Genomic DNA, 20120 nt, shown 5'->3' on the forward strand with positions numbered 1-20120 from the left:
ACTATCCGTCGGCGTCTGAATGAAAAGTGACTGTATGGTAGGAGATCCAGGAAGACCCCACTTCTTACCCCGAGACATAAAAAAGCCAGGCTGGAGTTTGCCAAAACTTACCTGAAAAAGCCTAAAACGTTTTGGAAGAATGTTCTCTGGTCAGATGAGACAAAAGTAGAGCTTTTTGGGCAAAGGCATCAACATAGAGTTTACAGGAGAAAAAAAGAGGCATTCAAAGAAAAGAACACAGTCCCTACAGTCAAACATGGCGGAGGTTCCCTGATGTTTTGGGGTTGCTTTGCTGCCTCTGGCACTGGACTGCTTGACCGTGTGCATGGCATTATGAAGTCTGAAAACTACCAACAAATTTTGCAGCATAATGTAGGGCCCAGTGTGAGAAGCTGGGTCTCCCTCAGAGGTCATGGGTCTTCCAGCAGGACAATGACCCAAAACACACTTCAAAAGCACTAGAAAATGGTTTGAGAGAAAGCACTGGAGACTTCTAAGGTGGCCAGCAATGAGTCCAGACCTGAATCCCGTAGAACACCTGTGGAGAGATCTAAAAATGACAGTTTGGAGAAGGCACCCTTCAAATATCAGGGATCTGGAGCAGTTTGCCAAAGAAGAATGGTCTAAAATTCCAGCAGAGCATTGTAAGAAACTCATTGATGGTTACCGGAAGCGGTTGGTCGCAGTTATTTTGGCTAAAGGTTGTGCAACCAAGTATTAGGCTGAGGGTGCCAATACTTTTGTCTGGCCCATTTTTGGAGTTTTGTATGAAATGATCAATGTTTTGCTTTTGCTTCATTCTCTTTTGTGTTTTTTCATTTAAGACAAATTAAATGAAGATAATAATACCAAAGAATTTGTGTTTGCAATCATTTTCAGGAAGAAACGGAGTATTATCTGACAGAATTGCAGGGGTGTCAATACTTTTGGCCACAACTGTAAACTGTAGCACTTCATAGTGGCCACTAGACCTCTATGTATGGAGATGCAGGGTTCCACCACATACATTGCTTACTTCCTGCCTCTGCCAGAGCAAATAGTTGATCAGTGAGGGTTCTGATTATTCGAATCCAATCGATCTTATATTGATTACCTAGAGTTTCTTGAAAGGCTATCGATATGTAAATCCCAAACAAACCATTCAAGGCTCACTTAAATCTGTGGTTGTAGGTAATTGATGTTATTAAATGTGGTAGAGCACAAAATAGTCTAGGAGATGGGAACGGGAAATTCCAGTTATGAAGGATGTAAGCCTAAGATCATTGAAAGAATGAAGATCATTGGTAATATGGTAGAGATGAGGGAGGAGATGTAGGACTGTGCAGAGCCATGGATAACTTTGGGGGTGAGAATGATCATTTTTAATTGTATTCTAAAATAAATGAACAGCCTGGGCAATGCATGGCACAAGGTGGAGGCATCAGTGTAGTGGTTGTACAAAAAAGAATGAGTACAGTCATTGTATTCAAGATAAATTAGTGGGGGGAAGGAGAGCTCAGTGTGGGAAAAATTGATTAGTAGAGAGTTGCAGTAATCAAGACGAGAAAAAATTTGAGCAAGAATAGGAGTTTTGGCTGTTACCACATAAATTCTAGAGATGTTGTAGTGGTACAGGTGACATGAATATGTGGTTGCTAAAAGAGTGCAATATCTTGTTACATTTTGGAAAATAGCCTATATTATTGCCTTCAATCAAATGTTTATATCAATTTCTAAAGTTTTTTTTTTTTATTTTTCTAAAAGACTAAAATATGAGAATTACTGTATACTGATAAGTATCACTGGACCTTCGGCGCACTGAATCACTTGATAAATGAAAACCTATCTGATTACTTTGTATATGTCTTGCTCTTTCCTACAGGATTACCACCTGTCCAGATCAAGCTACCACTCCCCTCAGAGATCTTACTTCTCTTCCTCCCCTCAGAGATCTTACTATGCCCATGGAAGACATGTCGATGACAACCCTGTTGTCCACTTCTTCAGGAACATTGTAAGTTCTTACATGAAAACAAACTGTAAATTTAATGAAATTTGATCAAATACTTACCTATGGAGAAGTTGCCAAGAGAGATAAACATGTTAGAAATGTGATGGTTACCATTTACCAATGAAAACCTCAAGCGTATGTCTAGATTTTACTGCTGGTAGATTTATCAGTCTCTACTTTCCTCCAGGTGACTCCCAGGACACCACCCCCTTCTCAACCAAAGGTAAAAATAACCTAGTAATATCATTACCATAAAATATTAAAAAATGGTAAGAGGTTGTACAGCAATTTTGTCTGTTCTAGAAGTCATCTACCTTAGCTACTGATTATAATTAAAGGGCAGTGATCATCAGAAAATAACCTGTTTTCAAAATCAGATTTTCATGTTTCATGTATTTCTTTTCCAAAAAGGCATCTGTATTAAAAATAAATCTGTATTATAAAATAAAAATTGATTATAAATTTTGATAGATCAAACATTTCTTAATGCGGCAATACCAAATACCATATATACTTTAGTGTAAGCTGAGTTTTTCAGCACTTTTTTGTGCTGATAACGCCATCCTCGGCTTTTACTAGAGTGAGGTTCCTAAAAGATGGAGGTGGAGCGGCAGCTGCGGAACAGCGGGTCACATGAGGCAGGAGCCAGCTACTGTGGCTTAAGCCTGTGCCCCTGCACAGTCACTCATGACTGATTAAGATGTTCTGAAATAAAGGGAACCTGTCACTAGGAGTAACACTGCTAACCTGAAGATATGGGGTTAATCTGCAGGTTAACAGAGTTATGATGCTGTCTGGCACCTGCGCAAAGCCGAATGCAGCGGAGAGAAAATTATCTTTATTCTTCCCACCAGCATTGCGTAGCAAAAATCCTGGTCTCCTATGAATGACGGCCACAGCCTGGGGTTCACAGGAGGATCGTGATGGCAGGCACAGGGGTCTTCAGCAGGACATAGAATTATTGATGTGCTTCCTGCCTGCACGTGTTAAATGCCACTGTCGATGATTGACAGCATCAAATAACTGGTGGTTGTTAGAGGCACTTTATGGCTGATTAAGTTAGCCATTATGTATGGGTAAATATGTGGGCTCAGCGTGTGAGCCCACATCAAAGGCAGTAACATGGCCGACGACGTGCTTGTAGGAAGTTTTAATAACTATCGTGACATGAAATATAAATTTCGTTAAAAAAAAAAAATACATGTAACACAAAAACCTGATTTAAGCAATTAGTAATTTTCTGATGAGTTTCCCTTCAACTATTAGAAAAGGATGAAGATAACATATAACCATCATACACCTATGAAATAAAAATCAGGGTCATGTAACTGTCTGACGCCTCAACTAAGTGTTCATCTTATAAATCCCCAATGACTCTCCTTACAACATGCTGTCCTATCTCCTTGGAGGGTTTAAGCACTTTTGACATTTTTCCACCTTAACAACAGATTACCAGTCTGATGGTCACTGACCTTTCTAAACTTCCAGTTTACAGCGTATGCTTTACTTTGTATTGCATTTCTTTCCTGTTTAAGAGTGCCAGATTTCCATGGCAATGGTCAGAATATGTTCTCTCGTAACTTGTATTTGTGTGATGTTGTCCCTTCACAGCTTCTTAAGAAAATTCTAACAATTTATTGCTTTAGGTGGCATTAATTCCGAGGCATAGAGCTAATGTGTGCCTTACTATAATCTTACTGTAATCTTTAGTCCAGATATTAGATTTCTGTTTGGGAAGTAGCAAAATAAATGAAAAACAGAAATGAAGGGAACTGAAAAGTAAAATAGGTAAAAACACCAAAAAACTAAACCCGTAATAATAAATCAATGGAACTGATGGTGGCCATCAATGGCTTCTCTTGCATTGTTTTTGGCTTTTTTTTTTAATAGAGTGAAGAGATGGAATATAATATTTGATTGAGGTTGAATCTTAGTGATCATGTTACCATTTCTATTTCTTCCATGTGCAGAGAGGATTGTTCCCCGCCAGATTTAGCTGGGTAGGTGATCAACATATTTTCCTTCTCCAGCTTTTTTCAGTCACTTGGGCCAATATTCTTCCTCACAAAGCTCCTCTTATTTTCCTTATTTTTCCAGAATTCTTCTCTTCCTCACAGCAGTTTTACTTTCTGCTTGCTGTTCTCACACTGTTGCTTTCAAGCTTTGCTTGCTTTAAAAAATTTAGCTTTTAGCCCCCGGCATCTTCATTGACTGGATGACAAAAGCGTCCTGAGATGTAAGAAAACACTTGCGTCAGATGCGTCTATGGCAAAGCTGGCTTTTCTCTTGGTTGCTCTTCTCCCGCTTCTCATGCTTTATATATATATTTTTTTTGCATGTGATGAAAGAAAATTGACTTTGCTTTATTCATTTAGATCTTTCTCTTTTCTAGGATGTGGGTGGGGCGGGGGGGGTTAATTAATCACCATGATTTACAGGTTCAGTAATTTATCCCTCAGTAGGATGTTCACTGGGTGCATTTTGCAGAAATAGGATTTCTCACTTTGGAAAACTGCTTTTACATGAGAATATTATATCAGTGGTCCTACTCTGAAATTTCTCAATACCATTTGGTACGTTGAAAAGTAGAGAACGATAACATTGGCTTTTCAGCTAATTACCGTATCCAATATTCTAAGGTTCTTTAGAACACAGAATCAGCTGACCTTGAAAGGCCCTTCAAAGAGATAGTGTCCGATCACAGTTTTATCTGGCCAGATACTCTACTGATGGCTATAGGTACCAGCTTACATCAGTACTCTGTTAACAAAATCATTCTTCTCTTCACCATTTATCTGGATTTATCCACATTTTGGTGTAATAAAGAATGGAAATTGGGCTTATCAAATTCCAGCTTTGATTATGGCATGTACAGCTGATATGGTGACGCACAGATTTCCTACAGAGCCATAGGTGCTTTGTGTACCACCATAGTGTTGTCCTCTATAATATGGTGCACAATGAAACATACCACCAGCTCGGTATAAATCCATATAATATTGGAGGCATAGAAAGGTGCAGTATTGGCTCAAAGATCCCATTGGGTGCTGTATTAGGAAACGGATCTGCTACATGACTGTACATGAGCTCAGATTCACTCGACTTTGGTTGGGCAGGAGGCTAAGACTCATTTTAGCCTGGTGATTTATATTCCAAAGTAACAACCACAATCATAGTCCGTCAGGCACTAAACTTCATATGCAAAAGAGAAAAATGCACAAGGAACATCATGTGACATACTGATATTGAAAATTTCAGAGATGCTATAAATCGGAAAATGTAATATGAACTAAGTGCCAGGAAGCGTTCCATATCCATGCTTTGTAAAAGTCAGTGCACAAACTTATCCGATCCATCTAAAATCAAGGACACTTCTAAGTCGGATTTGCTCCTGTGCATTTGCCATTTCTATGCTGACTGTGTACACTTATATTTGTGTCTCTATTCTTTCTGTTCCTATCAAGGTGATTTAAAAGTAAAACTACACGAGATGGGAACGTCACGTATCTGATCTTATGCACAAAGAGCCTGAATAGTCACAGAGCTCTGAAGGCCCATTTCTCAGTCGTAAACTAATCAGAACACCTTGACATTTCACGATAAATGACACACTTCTAAATGCCAAATGCATAGAGAAAAACACGTACACCCCACAACAGCTAAGATCTGAGTCATGTCCACACGCATGTAATGTTTCATAGATTGGGGTTGGAAAGTGAAAAACTCTTATCTGGCAAATGTACAATGAAGATGCTTCCACTTAGGGCACATTCACACATCAGTGATTATTATCTGTGGGCTGTTTGTTTTTTAAAAGGGTCAGCATGTGGACCCATAGTGTTTAATGGAATCGTTTTTATTTTAATGGATCCATGTATCCATTCTGTTAAACTCAGTGTATGCCTTAGGCCACATTCACATTGCTCAGTATTTGGTCAGTATAGTAATTTTACATCAGTATTTGTAAGCCAAAACCAGAAGTGGGTGAAAAATACAGAAGTGGTGACATGTTTCTATTATACTTTTCCTCGGATTGTTCCACTCCTGGTTTTGGCTTACAGATACTGATGTAAAACACTGACCAAATACTGACCGTGTGAACGTGGACTTAGCCTCATTTTTGCAGATTAGAATTAGCCATTCAAGTTTATAAAAATCCAGAAAAAAAAGTAATGGGTAACATTTCTCCTTGTGAAGAGTGACATGCCAGGTCTGGCATGTCAGAGTGAGAAGACTTATAAGCCATGCATCCTCTTGGAAGTTAGATATGCAAATTACCTCTTAAGAGAGGAAGAGGGCTAGAACTGTAGTGCCACCTACAGCAATCCTGCAAGTCAATACCGACCCCTTGACGAGACTGGCAATATGACTTAGGATAAAAGCCAAACCAGAATCTCAATTTGCAGACACGGTGTTCTGTGGTTTTGCCTCTCTTCAGTGCAAAGATCTGATTTGGCTAGGTGAGAGGCTTAAGACTGGGATGTAAGGTGTAGCATTTCTCTTTGTGGAGAGTGATAATGTCAAGTAGTTATTAACCCCTTACCTACAAATGACATAATATTCCGTCCATGTGACCATGGACCTAATTACCATGGACGGAATATTACGTCATCGCGATCAGCGGCGCCCACGTGGTGAGCGCCGCTGATCGCGGCCGAGTGTCAGCTAATTATCATAGCTGACACCCGGCACAATGTGTCAGGGGTGGTCACGGACCGCCCCCGACACCTTAACCCCTTGCACACCGCGATCAAACACGATCGTGGTGTACCGGGGGTTAAAGGGAAGCATCGGCAGGGAGGGGGCTCCCTCCGTGCTTCCCTGAGCCCCCCACAGCAGCGCAATGTGCAGCGCTGCTGCGGGGGGCTCCTTTCCTGCAGGTCCCCGGATCCAAGATGGCGACGGGGACCTCCGGGGGCCTGCAGGAAGCTGGCTTCCTCAGTGCCTGCAAAGCGCAGGCATGAGGAAGCCTGTGCAGTGCCTGTGACAGATTGCTGATCTGTCACAGTGATCTGTGATGTGACAGATCAGCGATCTGTCACAGGACAGTGATGTCCCCCCTGGGACATTGTAATAAAGTAAAAAAAAAATAAAAAAAAGTGTAAAAATAATTTTAAAAAAATCGCCAAATAAATTAAAAAAAAAAAAAAAAATATTCCCCAATAAATTCATTTTTTGGAAATAAAAAAAACCAAAACAATAAAAGTTCACATATTTGGTATCGCCGCGTCCGTAACGACCGGCCCTATAAAACTGTCCCAATAGTTAACCCCTTAAGCGAACCCCTTAAAAAATAAAAATAAAAAACGAAGCAAAAAATAATGATTTATTATCATACCGCCGAACAAAAAGTGCAATAACGCGCGATCAAAAAGACGCATATAAATATCCATGGTACCACTGAAAACGTCATCTTGTCCCGCAAAAAACGAGCCACCATACAGCATCATCAGCGAAAAAATAAAAAAGTTATAGCTCGCAGAATAAAGTGATGCAAAAATAATTATTTTTTATATAAAATTGTTTTCATTGCATAGAAGCGCCAAAACATAAAAAAACGACCTAAATGAGGTATCGCTGTAACCGTACTGACCCGAAGAATAAAACCGCCTTATAAATTTTACCGCACCCGGAACGGCGTAAACGCACCACCCAAAAGAAATTCATGAAACGCTGGTTTTTGTAAATTCTGCGTCCCAAAAAACGAAATAAAAAGCGATCAAAAAATGTCACATGCCCGAACATGATACCAATAAAAGCGTCAATTCATCCCGCAAAAAATAAGACCTCACATGACTCGGTGGGTCAAAATATGGAAAAATTATAGCTCTCAATATGTGGTGATGCAAAAACTATTTTTACAATAAAAAGCGTCTTTTAGCGTGCGACAGCTGCCAAACATAAAAACCGCCATAAATAGTAAATCAAACCCCCCGTTATCACCCCCTTAGTTAGGGAAAAATAATAAAATTAAAAAAATGTATTTATTTCCATTTTCCCATTAGGGTTAGGGCTAAGGTTAGGGCTAGGGTTAGGGTTAGGGCTAGGGTTAGAATTGGGGGTTTCCACTATTTGCGCACATCAGGTGCTCTCCAAACGCAACATGGCATCTGATCTCAATTCCAGCCAATTCTGCGTTGAAAAAGTCAAATGGTGCTCCTTCCCTTCCAAGCTCTGCCATGCACCCAAACAGTGTTTTACCCCCTCATATGGGGTATCAGCCTACTCAGGACAATTTGCAAAACAACTTTTGGGGTCCTATTTCTCCTGTTGCCCTTAGGAAAATAAAAATTTTGGGGCAAAAATATCATTTTTGTGAAAAAAAAAATGTTTGTTATTTTCACGCCTGGGCGTTATAAACTTCTGTGAAGCACTTGGGGGTTCAAAGTTCTCACCACACATCTAGATAAGTTCCTTGGGGGGTCTAGTTTCCAAAATGGGGTCATTTGTGGGGGGTTTCCACTGTTTTGGTACATCAGGGGCTTTCCAAACGCGACATGGTGTCTGATCTCAATTCCAGCCAAAAAAGTCAAATGGCGCTGCTTGCCTTCCGAGCTCTGCCATGTGCCCAAATAGTCATTTACACCCACATATGGGGTATCAGCGTACTCAGGACAAATTGCACAATAACTTTTAGGGTCCTGTTACCCTTGGGAAAATAAAAATTGGGGGTGAAAAGATCATTTTGTGGAAAAAATATGATTTTTTAATTGTACCGCTGTACATTATAAACTTCTGTGAAGCCCTTGTGGGTTCAAAGTTCTCACCACATATCTAGATAAGTTCCTTAGGGGGTCTAGTTTCAAAAATGGGGTCACTTGTGGGGGGTTTCCACTGTTTAGGTACATCAGGGGCTCTCCAAACGCGACATGGCGTCCGATCAGAATTCCAGCCAATTTTGCATTGAAAAAGTCAAACGGCGCTCCTTCCCTTCTGAGCTCTGCCATGCGCCGAAACAGTGGTTCCCCCCACATATCAGGTATCAGCGAGCTCAGGACAAATTGCACAATAATTTTTGCAGTCCAATTTCTCCTGTTACACTTGGTAAAATAAAAAAAATTGAACCTGAAGTAATTTTTTTTGTGAAAAAAAGTTAAATGTTAATTTTTTTTAAATATTCAAAAAATTCCTGTGACGCACCTGAAGGGTTAATAAACTCCTTGAATGTGGTTTTAAGCACCTTAAGGGGTGCAGTTTTTAGAATGGTGTCACTTTTGGGTATTTTCTATCATATAGACCCCTCAAAGTGGCTTCAAATGTGATGTGGTCCGTAAAAATAAAATGGTGTTGCAAAAATGAGAGATCGCTGGTCAACTTTTAACCCTTATATCTTACTAACAAATAAAAATTTTGGTTCCAAAATTGTGCTGATGTAAAGTAAACATGTGGCAAATGTTACTTATTAACATTTTTGTGTGCCATATCTCTGTGATTTAAGGGCATAAAAATTCAAAGTTGGAAAATTGCGGAATTTTCAAAATTTTCGCCAAATTTCCATTTTTCTCATAAATAAACGCAAGTTATATGAATGAAATTTTACCACTAACATGAAGTACAATATGTCACGAGAAAACAATGTCAGAATCACCGGGATCCACGGAAGCGTTTCAGAGTTATGACCTCATAAAGGGACAGTGGACAGAATTGTAAAAATTGGCCCGGTAGTTAACGTGCAAACCACCCTTGGTAGTGAAGGGGTTAAAATTTACACTGCTCTGAGCACTTCTGCCTGACAAGCTGAATGTTATAGAGCGTTTTAGAGGGTGTATCAGATCTGGGACTCTCACCAACTTTCTGCACGTGTAAAAGGAAAAACATAGATATATAGATAGATATATACATACATACATGTATACAGATATACATGTTTATGTAAATGAAAATAAGTATTTAAATACAAGGGGGAGAACCGATTGACATAAAACTGCATTAAAATACATGTAAAGATGCAATATCCAATATACATCTCTTTTTAGCAACCACAATTAAAAAAAATCAGTATATTATGTAATTGTTGTAGTGCCAGCCGGATGGTGTCAGCATGGCTTGTGCTTTTCTTTTTAATGGACTTATTGAATTTAATAGACAACCTAAGTAGCCCCTAGTATAGATTTAGGAAATCCATTTCAAACACCTTCTTAGCACAATCTGAATTAACTGGCGGGTCCCCCCCAACCCCTTCATTCATAACCGCCTTCCGCTGACTAAGAGCAGATATCAGGAGTATTGTTTTCTTTGGCTGACCAAATGTGAGTCACACAGACAACTCGTACGGGCGCTGTGCAATGCGAGATTTTACCTATAGTGTTGCGGCAGAGAGAATACACACACTTGCTTGGATGGCACCAACACGTTGGGAGATTCTATAATAAAATGAGGATGTTCCCTCTTTAGTCTCTTCTGTTTCTATAAATTTTCAGGCTGTATCCCTTACCAGTCTGGAGCTTTCTAGCAAATGTAACACTGTTAAATAAAAGGCTACAAATCAAAAATGAAAAAGCAGAGAAAATCTATTTTCTTGGATGCTGACGGCCCCCTCCATACACAATAGATTATCTTTTGATGCCCGTTGTTTGACTCACGAGCAGATACCTAATTCAGTTACCATCTAATTTACTTTGATCACAATAAAATTCTTACTTGAAGAAAGCTTGTCATGGTCTATTTAGCAGAAGCATCTATTTAGAAGAATCAGTATTCTGCATGATGATAATCCTATTAAATATGGAAGGCATTTCCATGAGTGCTAACATTTCAGTGACGCTCCACGGGGTATGTAGATGATGTTGTTTTTGCTTATTTTTCTTCTAGGGGATGAAGTACGTAAGCTCAGCTCGCCTCCATTATTCCATTCTGTCATATCCATAGTACGGTCTACTTGTCTCATAAGAATGATCTAGTTATGGATTTCTTTGTATCAAGATTATGTTGTAACCATTTATTTTCCTGTAGGGAGGTGAGGGGCACAAGAGCTGCTATGGAGGATCCAGTCCTAGGTTCTTCGAGCACCACAAATCCTACAAGGGATACAAGGATGCACACAGAGATGGCCAAGGAACTCTGTCCAGGATCTTTAACCTGGTAATATAAAAATTCTGCATCTCTTAAAACATATTGTATAGAAAATGAAGTATTTAATTTAGTCAATGTAGGGGTAGTCTTATCAAGGCTACTAGTGATGAGCAAACGGGCTCGGTAAGGTGTTATCGGAGCATGCTCAGGTACTATACGAGTGTCTTTGGCGTGCTCTAATACTATGTTCCAGTCCCCGCGGCTGTAAGTCTCACATCAGTTCGACAGCCGCAACACATGCAGGGGTTGCTGTTTCTTACAACCGTTGGCTGTATTTTTCTCCTGTAGGGTTCAGTAGTATTATATACCAGCCATTTAGTTGAAAAACCAACCATGAAATACACAGGTGGGCAGATCTACCAGTGAGAGAGTCAATTCCCTCTAGACTGGCAAGATCCAAGATGTCTACTTGCCCCAATAGGTGTAGAATGGTTTAGTATACAAAGATCTTGTAAAATCAACTCATTCAGAACAAAGTACATGTGTTTGTGAAGGCTTTGGATAGTGTGCGGCTGACAGCTGTTGAAGGTTTATAGGCACTTTTAATCTTGACTGCTTTGTGAATGGTTCAGTTGCCTACATTAGACAAATTACCGTTATTTTTCCTTAAAGTCTGACTCATTGAAGGGTAACGATTTAAATACTATGCAAGCTCTAATATCAAAGGGGTTTTCAGGGACCTACTAGTGAGGATCTTACTACCAGCTTGTCTAAGGCATATGAATAAATGCTATATTCAGCATTGTGATTCTAATAGCAGCAGAAAGGTTCACAATGTGATCGATAAATCAGTTTAAGACCGGTCTTTGTTAGATTGTTGCCCTCTCTGTTCTTTATACTGATGTTTTTCAACAATTGGTTTAACAAATAATTAAAAATATCAACACAAACATACAAACAGTTACCGCGTTATAGCGTACAAGTTTTGGGTATCCAGGTCACCCCACCCTCTTAAAGGGAATCTGTCACAGGCTTTTACTACTCCATCTGAGAGCAGCATGATATATAGACAGAGACCCTGATTCAAGGAATGTATCACTTACTGGGCTGCTTTCTGTAGTATTGATAAAATCACAGTTATCTGCTGCAGATCTAGAAGTTCTCTGATTGATGAGCTGTGTATAACCCCGCCCACATCACCGATTGGCAGCTTTTTGTATACACTATGCATTAACTGTAAGCTGCCAATCTGGAATGGGGGCAGGGTTACACAGAGCAGAAGGACTACATGGCACTAGACAACTAGTCCTGGATAGATAATCTCCTGCTGATAAAACAGTGATTTCATCAAAACTACAGCAAACAGCCTAGAAAGTGACACATCCCTGGAATCAGCATCTCTGCCTCTACATGAGGTTGCTCTCAGATTAGTTGAGAAAAACCTGGCAATAGATTCCCTTTAAATCTTGATGTGTGACGTACTCAAGCGAACCCCCAACATGGCAGTCCTTCATCATTTTCTCAGCATGCAACATATGTTGTCCATACCTTTTTTGAACCATAGGTTAAGCAAGTTTCATATTGACAACTAGCCAGCAATATTGTCAGGCTTGATTGCCATTCAATTGCTAAATACTGTCTTTTGTGTTCTTCACTGTATCTATATGAAAGGATTCTGTTTTAAATGGAAATGTGTGCAGATGGAATACAATTATCATTCAGGACTGCCAAGATCGGTTTTGCAGAGCGTGAAAAGTGTTCTATGCCAACGTAATCTGTTGTCCTGAAGTCTTTTTTTATGGCTTGGCTCTAGCACAAAGTTCCTTTCCTCTGGGAATATATATATAATAATAATATTTGGAGAGCAAATTCAAGGATATGACCGTCGATCAGTAAAGTTTTACTGATCAGCGGTCTACGCAGGCAGACCAAAGCAATCTTTCCGCACCTATAGTATATCACTCAGTTTGCATAGGCTGCCATGATTCTTGGCAGTACGAGTCCTGTTTACACAGGATAATACACTGGGGAGAACGATGATTTTTTTTTTTTTGCACTGTGCAAAAGATCATTTCACCCAATGAGCGAGTGTTTTGCTCTTTCATTGATTGATACTCAATCTGTTGATATGGCAAGATAATAGTGAAATTAGTATTTTTAACAATGCTCGTTCACGATTATCTTACAATGTAAATGCCCCTTTAGACTGTATGATTTCACAGTGTTCCATCCTTCTTGACATTACACATAGGGTTAGGACAATATGCTCTTAAGTAATTCAATCAGTAAATTGTCCCAAACCCCTGTAAGAGCTCAGTCAGACCGAGATCGGAACGCAGCGCTCCTACTGGCTGGCAGCTCTCCTTAACCGAACCTGACAGCTGCATGTAAATATATGAAGCTTTCATTCTCGGGCACTAGACCTTAGTCTTATATATTTTGCCCACTATGTTACCCAAAGTAGATAAATATGCCGATTTTATTGTAGATATTTATGCGATTGATACTTGATTTGGGTATATTCATACGTAGCATTTTTGCTGCACTTTTTTTTTACCACAAAAATGCATCAATTTATTGTCCCAGTAAACTAATTTCTAAAAGTAATAGTAGTAAAGTAATTTCTAAAACCTCATGAACACGTTGCCTAGTTTTTCCGTGCAGATTTGAAGCAGTTTCATATTTGCAGCATGTCAATTCTTTCAGCAAATTGGCAGTTTTTCTTAATGAATATGAAAAAACGCATTAAAAAACACGGCAAAACACGCACTTTTTTATGCAGCATTTGTCTGCAACAAATACTTAACCTTTTCATTTGTCTGGATGCAGTTTGCTTTGGAGACATGGGTTGGATGGGACAGGATAGTCACAGAATCGTCTGCAACAAAATCCGCCATCATAAAGTTTTTATTAGTTCTTGTACATTTATACTTTTGAAATAATATTTTCTACCGTACAATGGGAAACGGCCTCCTCTCTATATGCTGCTCATGAAATTACTCTTTACATTTAGTAAAAATAAATGTTCCGATGCCATAAATGCTGTAAGTAAAAATATCAGTCATTAGTATTAATATGAAACCTAAAAGGCTCATTGTTCACACAACAGTCACACCACTTGGACAAATTGTGATACTATCTATGACTCAGTAGGAGCGCAGCTGAAAAAAAACGGGAAATGCGAAATAACAAAGTTTTGTAAAGAGACAGATATTATAATTATTCATTAGAACGCCTAATTGAATTTTCTCAGCATTGACGTGTAATGATGCATTCAATGCAAAGTGAGCGAGTGCAACCTAAATATGGCAAAATGGACAATTTATCACATGAATATTCACAAAGACCGAGCAACACAACATCATCATCGAAGACAATTATAAAAAAAAAAGTTTGTTTTTCTTTTTTGCATAACGCTCAAACACACTTGACTATAAATCTTATTATATTAAACTATGTATAAATTGCAGATAATCCACAGTCAGTATGGAAATAATGGAAATTTTATTACAATTCTTGAACATTATTCCATGTATTAAATCTCTGGTTATGGCATCTGAGGGTGAAGAAAAGTGCAGGAATGGGGACTGGTGGGTATAAATTATAGGGAATCTGTCAGCATAGAATGACTGTTCAAACCAAGCACAGGTGCTCAGTGCTCCCTAGACATGGCCAAACAATGAACTGCACCTTTCCATCTACTTGTTTTCCATCTATCTCCGCCCTTCTCTCCCTCTATAAAGTCAGAACTGTCAATCAAAGTGGGTAGGAAAATGGAAATTTGGCCTGGCCAAGGGTACACCTTGTGCCTGTGCTTGGTTTGAACAGCCATTCTGTTCTGGCTGTTATCTCAACATCAAAAATATTAAATAAAATTGCAAAGTGCTTGTGAAAACAAGTAAAGGTGCAATTCACCTCATTCACAATTCTCTCTTCGTTCTTAAGAATGGAGGGATTTTTAATTCCCTTGTTTATTGCTCATTACCTAGGTTATTCGATTCAGTCTGTCAGTGTCGACCTGTCTCCAAAGCAGGGAGCACACTGTCTGCCATCCTGTACGTGCTGCTCTGAAGCTGGAGAGTGCTCAGATATACTTACTTTGAAAATCCATAGCAGGATGTGTGTGCAATTATGACATTATATTAGGCATTTTTTTTTATCCAGTTAAAGAGTGAGAGAACTCATGAGTCCTAGTTTATTCAGTCTCCACCCACCTGCAGCTTGTACTGAGTAGTGTGAAACTACAGCATGGAGGAGGGACACTGAGGAGCTTGTCAATCAGGATAATTTCAGAGGGATTCTACAGCAATTCTGAGATTAATTTTCAAAGTAACTATAATAGCCTCATCTGGTCTAAGGCTACTTTCACACTAGCGTCGTGCGACGCACATCGCAATGCGTCGTTTTGTAGAAAAAACACATCCTGCAAAGTTGCCCGCAGGATGCATTTTTGCTCCATAGAGTTACATTAGCGACGCATTGCGACACGTCGCATCCGTCGTGCGACGGATGCGTTGTGTTTTGGCGGCCGCGACGTACACAAAAACGTTACATGTAACTTTTTTTTGCGTCGTCTCCGCCATTTTCGACCACGCATGCGTGGCCGAAACTCCGCCCCCTCCTCCCTGGACATTACAATGGGGCAGCGGATGCGTTGTAAAACTGCATCAACTGCCCCCGTTTTGCACAACTTTAACAACCTGCGACGGTACGTCGCCCCGACGCAGGGCGACGGCCGTCGCACGACGCTAGTATGAAAGTAGCCTTAGATATCGCTTTACTTATGTAAGCAGTTTGTATTATGATTGCTTTAGGCTGGAGTTACATGGCAACTTTGGCTACACCAAAGGTTTCTGTGTACCGCTGCTACATTGCAGAATACCGAAGGTAACAAGTTAAGCAAGTTGCAAAAATACATAACCAGTTGGATCTTTGTGACTTTCTTGTCACCGTACCTTGCAGGTTGCACTGTGACCCCATTACCTTGCACCATGCTGCAATGTAGCAGCAGCACAGAGTGATCATTTGACGGGCCAACGTCGTCATCTAGATCTTGTTTTAAACTGGCTGTCTCACCAGATAGCCTTTACTATACATCATATTAGGTTAAATTGATGTCATGGAAGGGTGTTCCTCATTGAAAAGACACCATCCCCACTAGTCAGGGTGGAAACTTGGTAATAAAGAACATTTCTTACTTGGGGACCCCTAGCCAATCCACGAATTACAGTATCAGCCATACATTTGAGTGACATGTATTGCCACATATTCCCTGAATGCAGCTGCAGGTTCTTCAGCCAATCAGGTGATTTCCAGACGTTTCTATAGCCAGATTTGTGGTAATTAGCCGATCACTGGATTAGCTCCAATTAGAAGGGAGGTTTTGTGATTGTACAATTGCCTAAATTACTGCACATTTTGGGGAGGTAAGAAAAATGTTCTCCAGAAATGTTAATATGAGATCAGAAAACATGACTTATGTGATGTTATAAAACCACTCCTATTTTGAGAAAATTCACAACAAAATGTTTCCACCATTACTCCCATGCTCAGTACAAGGCATTGCACTTACAGGCCTTTTTAGAAGCCTTATTTCATGCAATATCCCATTGTGTTCTATGGACAGATAATGTCCCAAGGAGAAAGCTTTCCACCGAGCATAATAAAGAAGAAATAAAAAGGCAGAACAAAACACCGAATATTGTCATTCAAAATCGTGTGGCTAAAATTGCTACCTCGAATATGAGCTTTGACCTAAAAACATTTGGAGACATAAAAGTTCTTTTTTAACCATTGCTGGTTTACTTTATATCTTTGTCTTCTTTGTATATAGATGCCTTTTAAACTGATACATGAGAACAGCAAAAATAGTCATATCATATTATATATTCAGGATACGTTGGGGTCTAATGGATGTATTAACCCAGCACAAAAAAAAGGTTAAGTTTTTACTCCAGGAGACCCCATAAATGGAAGACAAGGGCTCCTCAAATACCCCAAACTGGAATTGTTGCCGTTTTTTTCTATTGCTGTTTCTGAATTGTTTCAAGCCAATGAGCATTCATTACAAGAAGTTCTAACAGAGTTCTCTCCTCAATTTGGAACCTCCACTGCAGACGCTGTCCGATATCATCGGAAGAATAGCACAGATGGCTATAAACACCAGGCCAAACCCCACTTTAAACATTTAAAGAGACCCTAATCCTATCCGCATATGGACCACAGATGAAAACTCCTTGTATATATAGCTCCCCTATATATTCAGACCAGTAAAAATTACAGACCCCTTATAAGCAATACCCCATGGCTAACCAAGCCATGTAACAGTGTGTCATACAATTAACCTGACTGCCATGCCCTCTTTTCATGGGGAAGATGAGTATAAGAGGAGGATCAAGATGATTGTGATGGCACGGTGGCCAGACAGACACCATGCGGGAGAAATTACAGAAAGCAGGCTTCCCAATCTGCACGGCTAAACAAGCACATGTGCTGCTTACTCTAAAAGCACATTGGCCCATATGGCACTCCCCAGGCAATTGGCACTTCCCGGGCAATCAGCACTACCCTAGCAATTAACACTGCTGGATACCAAGGCAGTCTTAGATTTACTACCTCCTGAAGGCTGCAAAGGGTACCCTCGCCATAGGATATGCTCAAATCAGGAGTTGATAGCAGTACAGGATCTCTACAGAAAATTCTATTTAAAATTCCATTACACAATGTAAATGGGTTGACGAGTTTTTTTCCTGCATGTATTGCTCATTGGCGTTGATGTCAGTATATTTCGTGACAAACATCTACCCTGTAGATATAGTTCAGTCACCGCTGTGGCACAGGTAGGGAAAAGGAGCAATTGTCCACGTGCCAGATTTCTCGTGTGCCACATAGGCAATGTACTTCTGTGGTAACACTATAAAAAATATTCGCCTCTCGGAAAACTGTCTCAGTTTTTGCCGCCAACGTGTTTTGTTCTCAAGTGTTATGGGTTTTCTTTCTTGCAGGGAGGAAGAGACATCCGATCCCGATCAGCTTCCCCCATGAGGCGCTGAAGCCTCCGAGATGCCTGCTCCAAGTGATACACCCGCCTCTGTAACCTGAAGTGCCATTACCAATAACCTTACTACTCTGTATAATGCTCATAGGAATATAAACAATCCATCAGGTAGAGACCGAGAGTGGAGACTGCGGTTAATTTGTGTTGCCAGTACCTGATTATACATACAGTTGATTAATGGGATGATGGAAACACAGTGATGGACTCTGCTGTCTATTCTAACCAAACATTAATACGGTCACAAGGCCACTTATGGCTTCGAAGACCCCAGATTTATTTTTCTTAGCATTCCTTTAAAATTGCAGCACTCGACGATACGAGATGCAATGTGTTGCCTGGCCAGACAACATGGGAGATAAATAAGAAGATAACAACCCAAACTTATATATTATGAGAATTTGTTCTGCTTTTTGCTGCTTTGGGGTTATATATTGGTGCTTTTTATTATTTTTCTTTCGATAACATCCATTCTCTCTCACATGCATGTTTTTCTTTCATACTAGGTAGAGACAGCAGTTCTTGAGGGTAGTTGGGTGAAGGGCAATTTTAGCATGTGAGAAGGGTGCAAGGTATAGCTCATTGACTTGAGGTAGAGGACAATGGATACACCAAAACACAGTAGGGGGTCTAGCTCTGTCCTTGCCATATTATGGGAGGAGAGAAATAGTGGGAGAGATTGGGTATTTCAGAAAGTCTAGAAATATCCTAGGTACTGTGCACACATACAGATTAATCTGCTTCCTCTTGTCACAACTCTGGCTTAAATAATTGTCTATAGTCTAGGAAACCTTATGCAAGCATGGCAAAAAAAAGAGCAATTGACTCGTAACCTTCTGCAAAAGTTACCTTGGTGTATTAGTGCTGCCTTGCAGAATTATATTTAGACTACTGTACTTAAAATTAGAGAGTTAACAGAAAGTTAACATTAATGACCTTCTTATATTAGGGGCCCTGGAAACCACAGACGCCCAAATAGCTCTTCTGAATTGCACTGTTTTATTTTTCTCTTAATTAAGTAAAATGTACATTGTATTGACCTTTATTTAATGGACCTTCCGGGATTTTCCAGCATACATTTAAAGGGGGAAAATCTACTATACCCATGTTGCTATTTAAATGTACTGTATCTTGTTCCTTAGTGTTACAACTTAATATGTTTCGGCACCATGTACTAATATACTGCTCTGGGTTATGGGGCTTTCAGTATGCCATAATCTCTGTAGCAGACTCTATACATCATGCCAAGATCATAGCCAGGACTTTATTCCTTTTTTATAGGTTTACACAGCAAAAAACAAACAGAAATTGAACATTATCCTTTTATGGTGTCATTAAAGTTATTGAAATAAAATAATCATATTAGAAATGAATGGGTTTGTATGGTCGTTATTGAACGTAAGGGTGAAATGTACATACAGTACATGGGTGTGGCGAAAATAATATATGCTGATTGGGTGCAAAAATTCAGTTTTAATTGCTACATGTGTTGAACATTATGGAAGTGTCATGAAAGTAATTTAGCCTGAAATCTGGCATAAATTTCCGTGATAAGTTGTAAAAAATTATGCAATTCGTAATTGCACAAAATTTTTGCAACTTTTCGCAATTTCGTGCCGGTTTGCTCAGGGAAAATGGGCAGAGTTAAGGTGAGGTGGAGCAATGCGAGGGCATTGTGCCACAGCTGGTTTAATTCATGACAAGCGGAGGCGCTCCTTACACCAGAAATTTTATTCCAGGTAGAGACTGGAGTAATATTCGTGGCAAAGCACATGAAGGCTCATACCATTTATCAAACAGCCTTGATTTATTAAGAGACTTATGCCTCTTAATGAATCAGAAATCTCTGACTCCAACATGCTCCCCTCATCAAGACCGACGAGAAAATCACCTGTCTTGTAGAATTAGGCGCCTAAGGTTTTTCTTTATCATCTTTATATAATGTCTAAAACACTGTTAGAAGATTTAAAAGGAGTTTACATAATTATAAATGCATGACTGCATTCTTCCAAACACAGTACCACACCAGTCCACATGTTTTGGGTAGCTGAATTCACTTTAAAT

The 20120-nt window shown here is 39.6% G+C and overlaps 1 protein-coding gene across 2 annotated transcripts in view; it reads left to right on the forward strand.

Moving 5' to 3' along the window:
* MBP (myelin basic protein) overlaps nucleotides 1-19429 on the forward strand; it is a 210501-nt gene extending 191072 nt beyond the window's left edge. For both annotated transcript variants that reach the window (XM_073566459.1, XM_073566468.1), the window contains exons 5-9: nucleotides 1862-1993; nucleotides 2178-2213; nucleotides 3961-3990; nucleotides 10943-11071; nucleotides 18007-19429. In XM_073566459.1, coding sequence (XP_073422560.1) covers nucleotides 1862-1993; nucleotides 2178-2213; nucleotides 3961-3990; nucleotides 10943-11071; nucleotides 18007-18054 — 375 coding nt within the window. In that variant the 3' untranslated portion in view covers nucleotides 18055-19429. The remainder of the gene's footprint in view (nucleotides 1-1861; nucleotides 1994-2177; nucleotides 2214-3960; nucleotides 3991-10942; nucleotides 11072-18006) is intronic.
* Nucleotides 19430-20120: the final 691 nt, after the last annotated feature.

Source organism: Dendrobates tinctorius, unplaced genomic scaffold (assembly GCF_039654945.1).
Source record: "Dendrobates tinctorius isolate UK_male_01 unplaced genomic scaffold, ASM3965494v1 ptg000004l, whole genome shotgun sequence".
NCBI classification, from domain to species: Eukaryota; Metazoa; Chordata; class Amphibia; order Anura; family Dendrobatidae; genus Dendrobates; species Dendrobates tinctorius.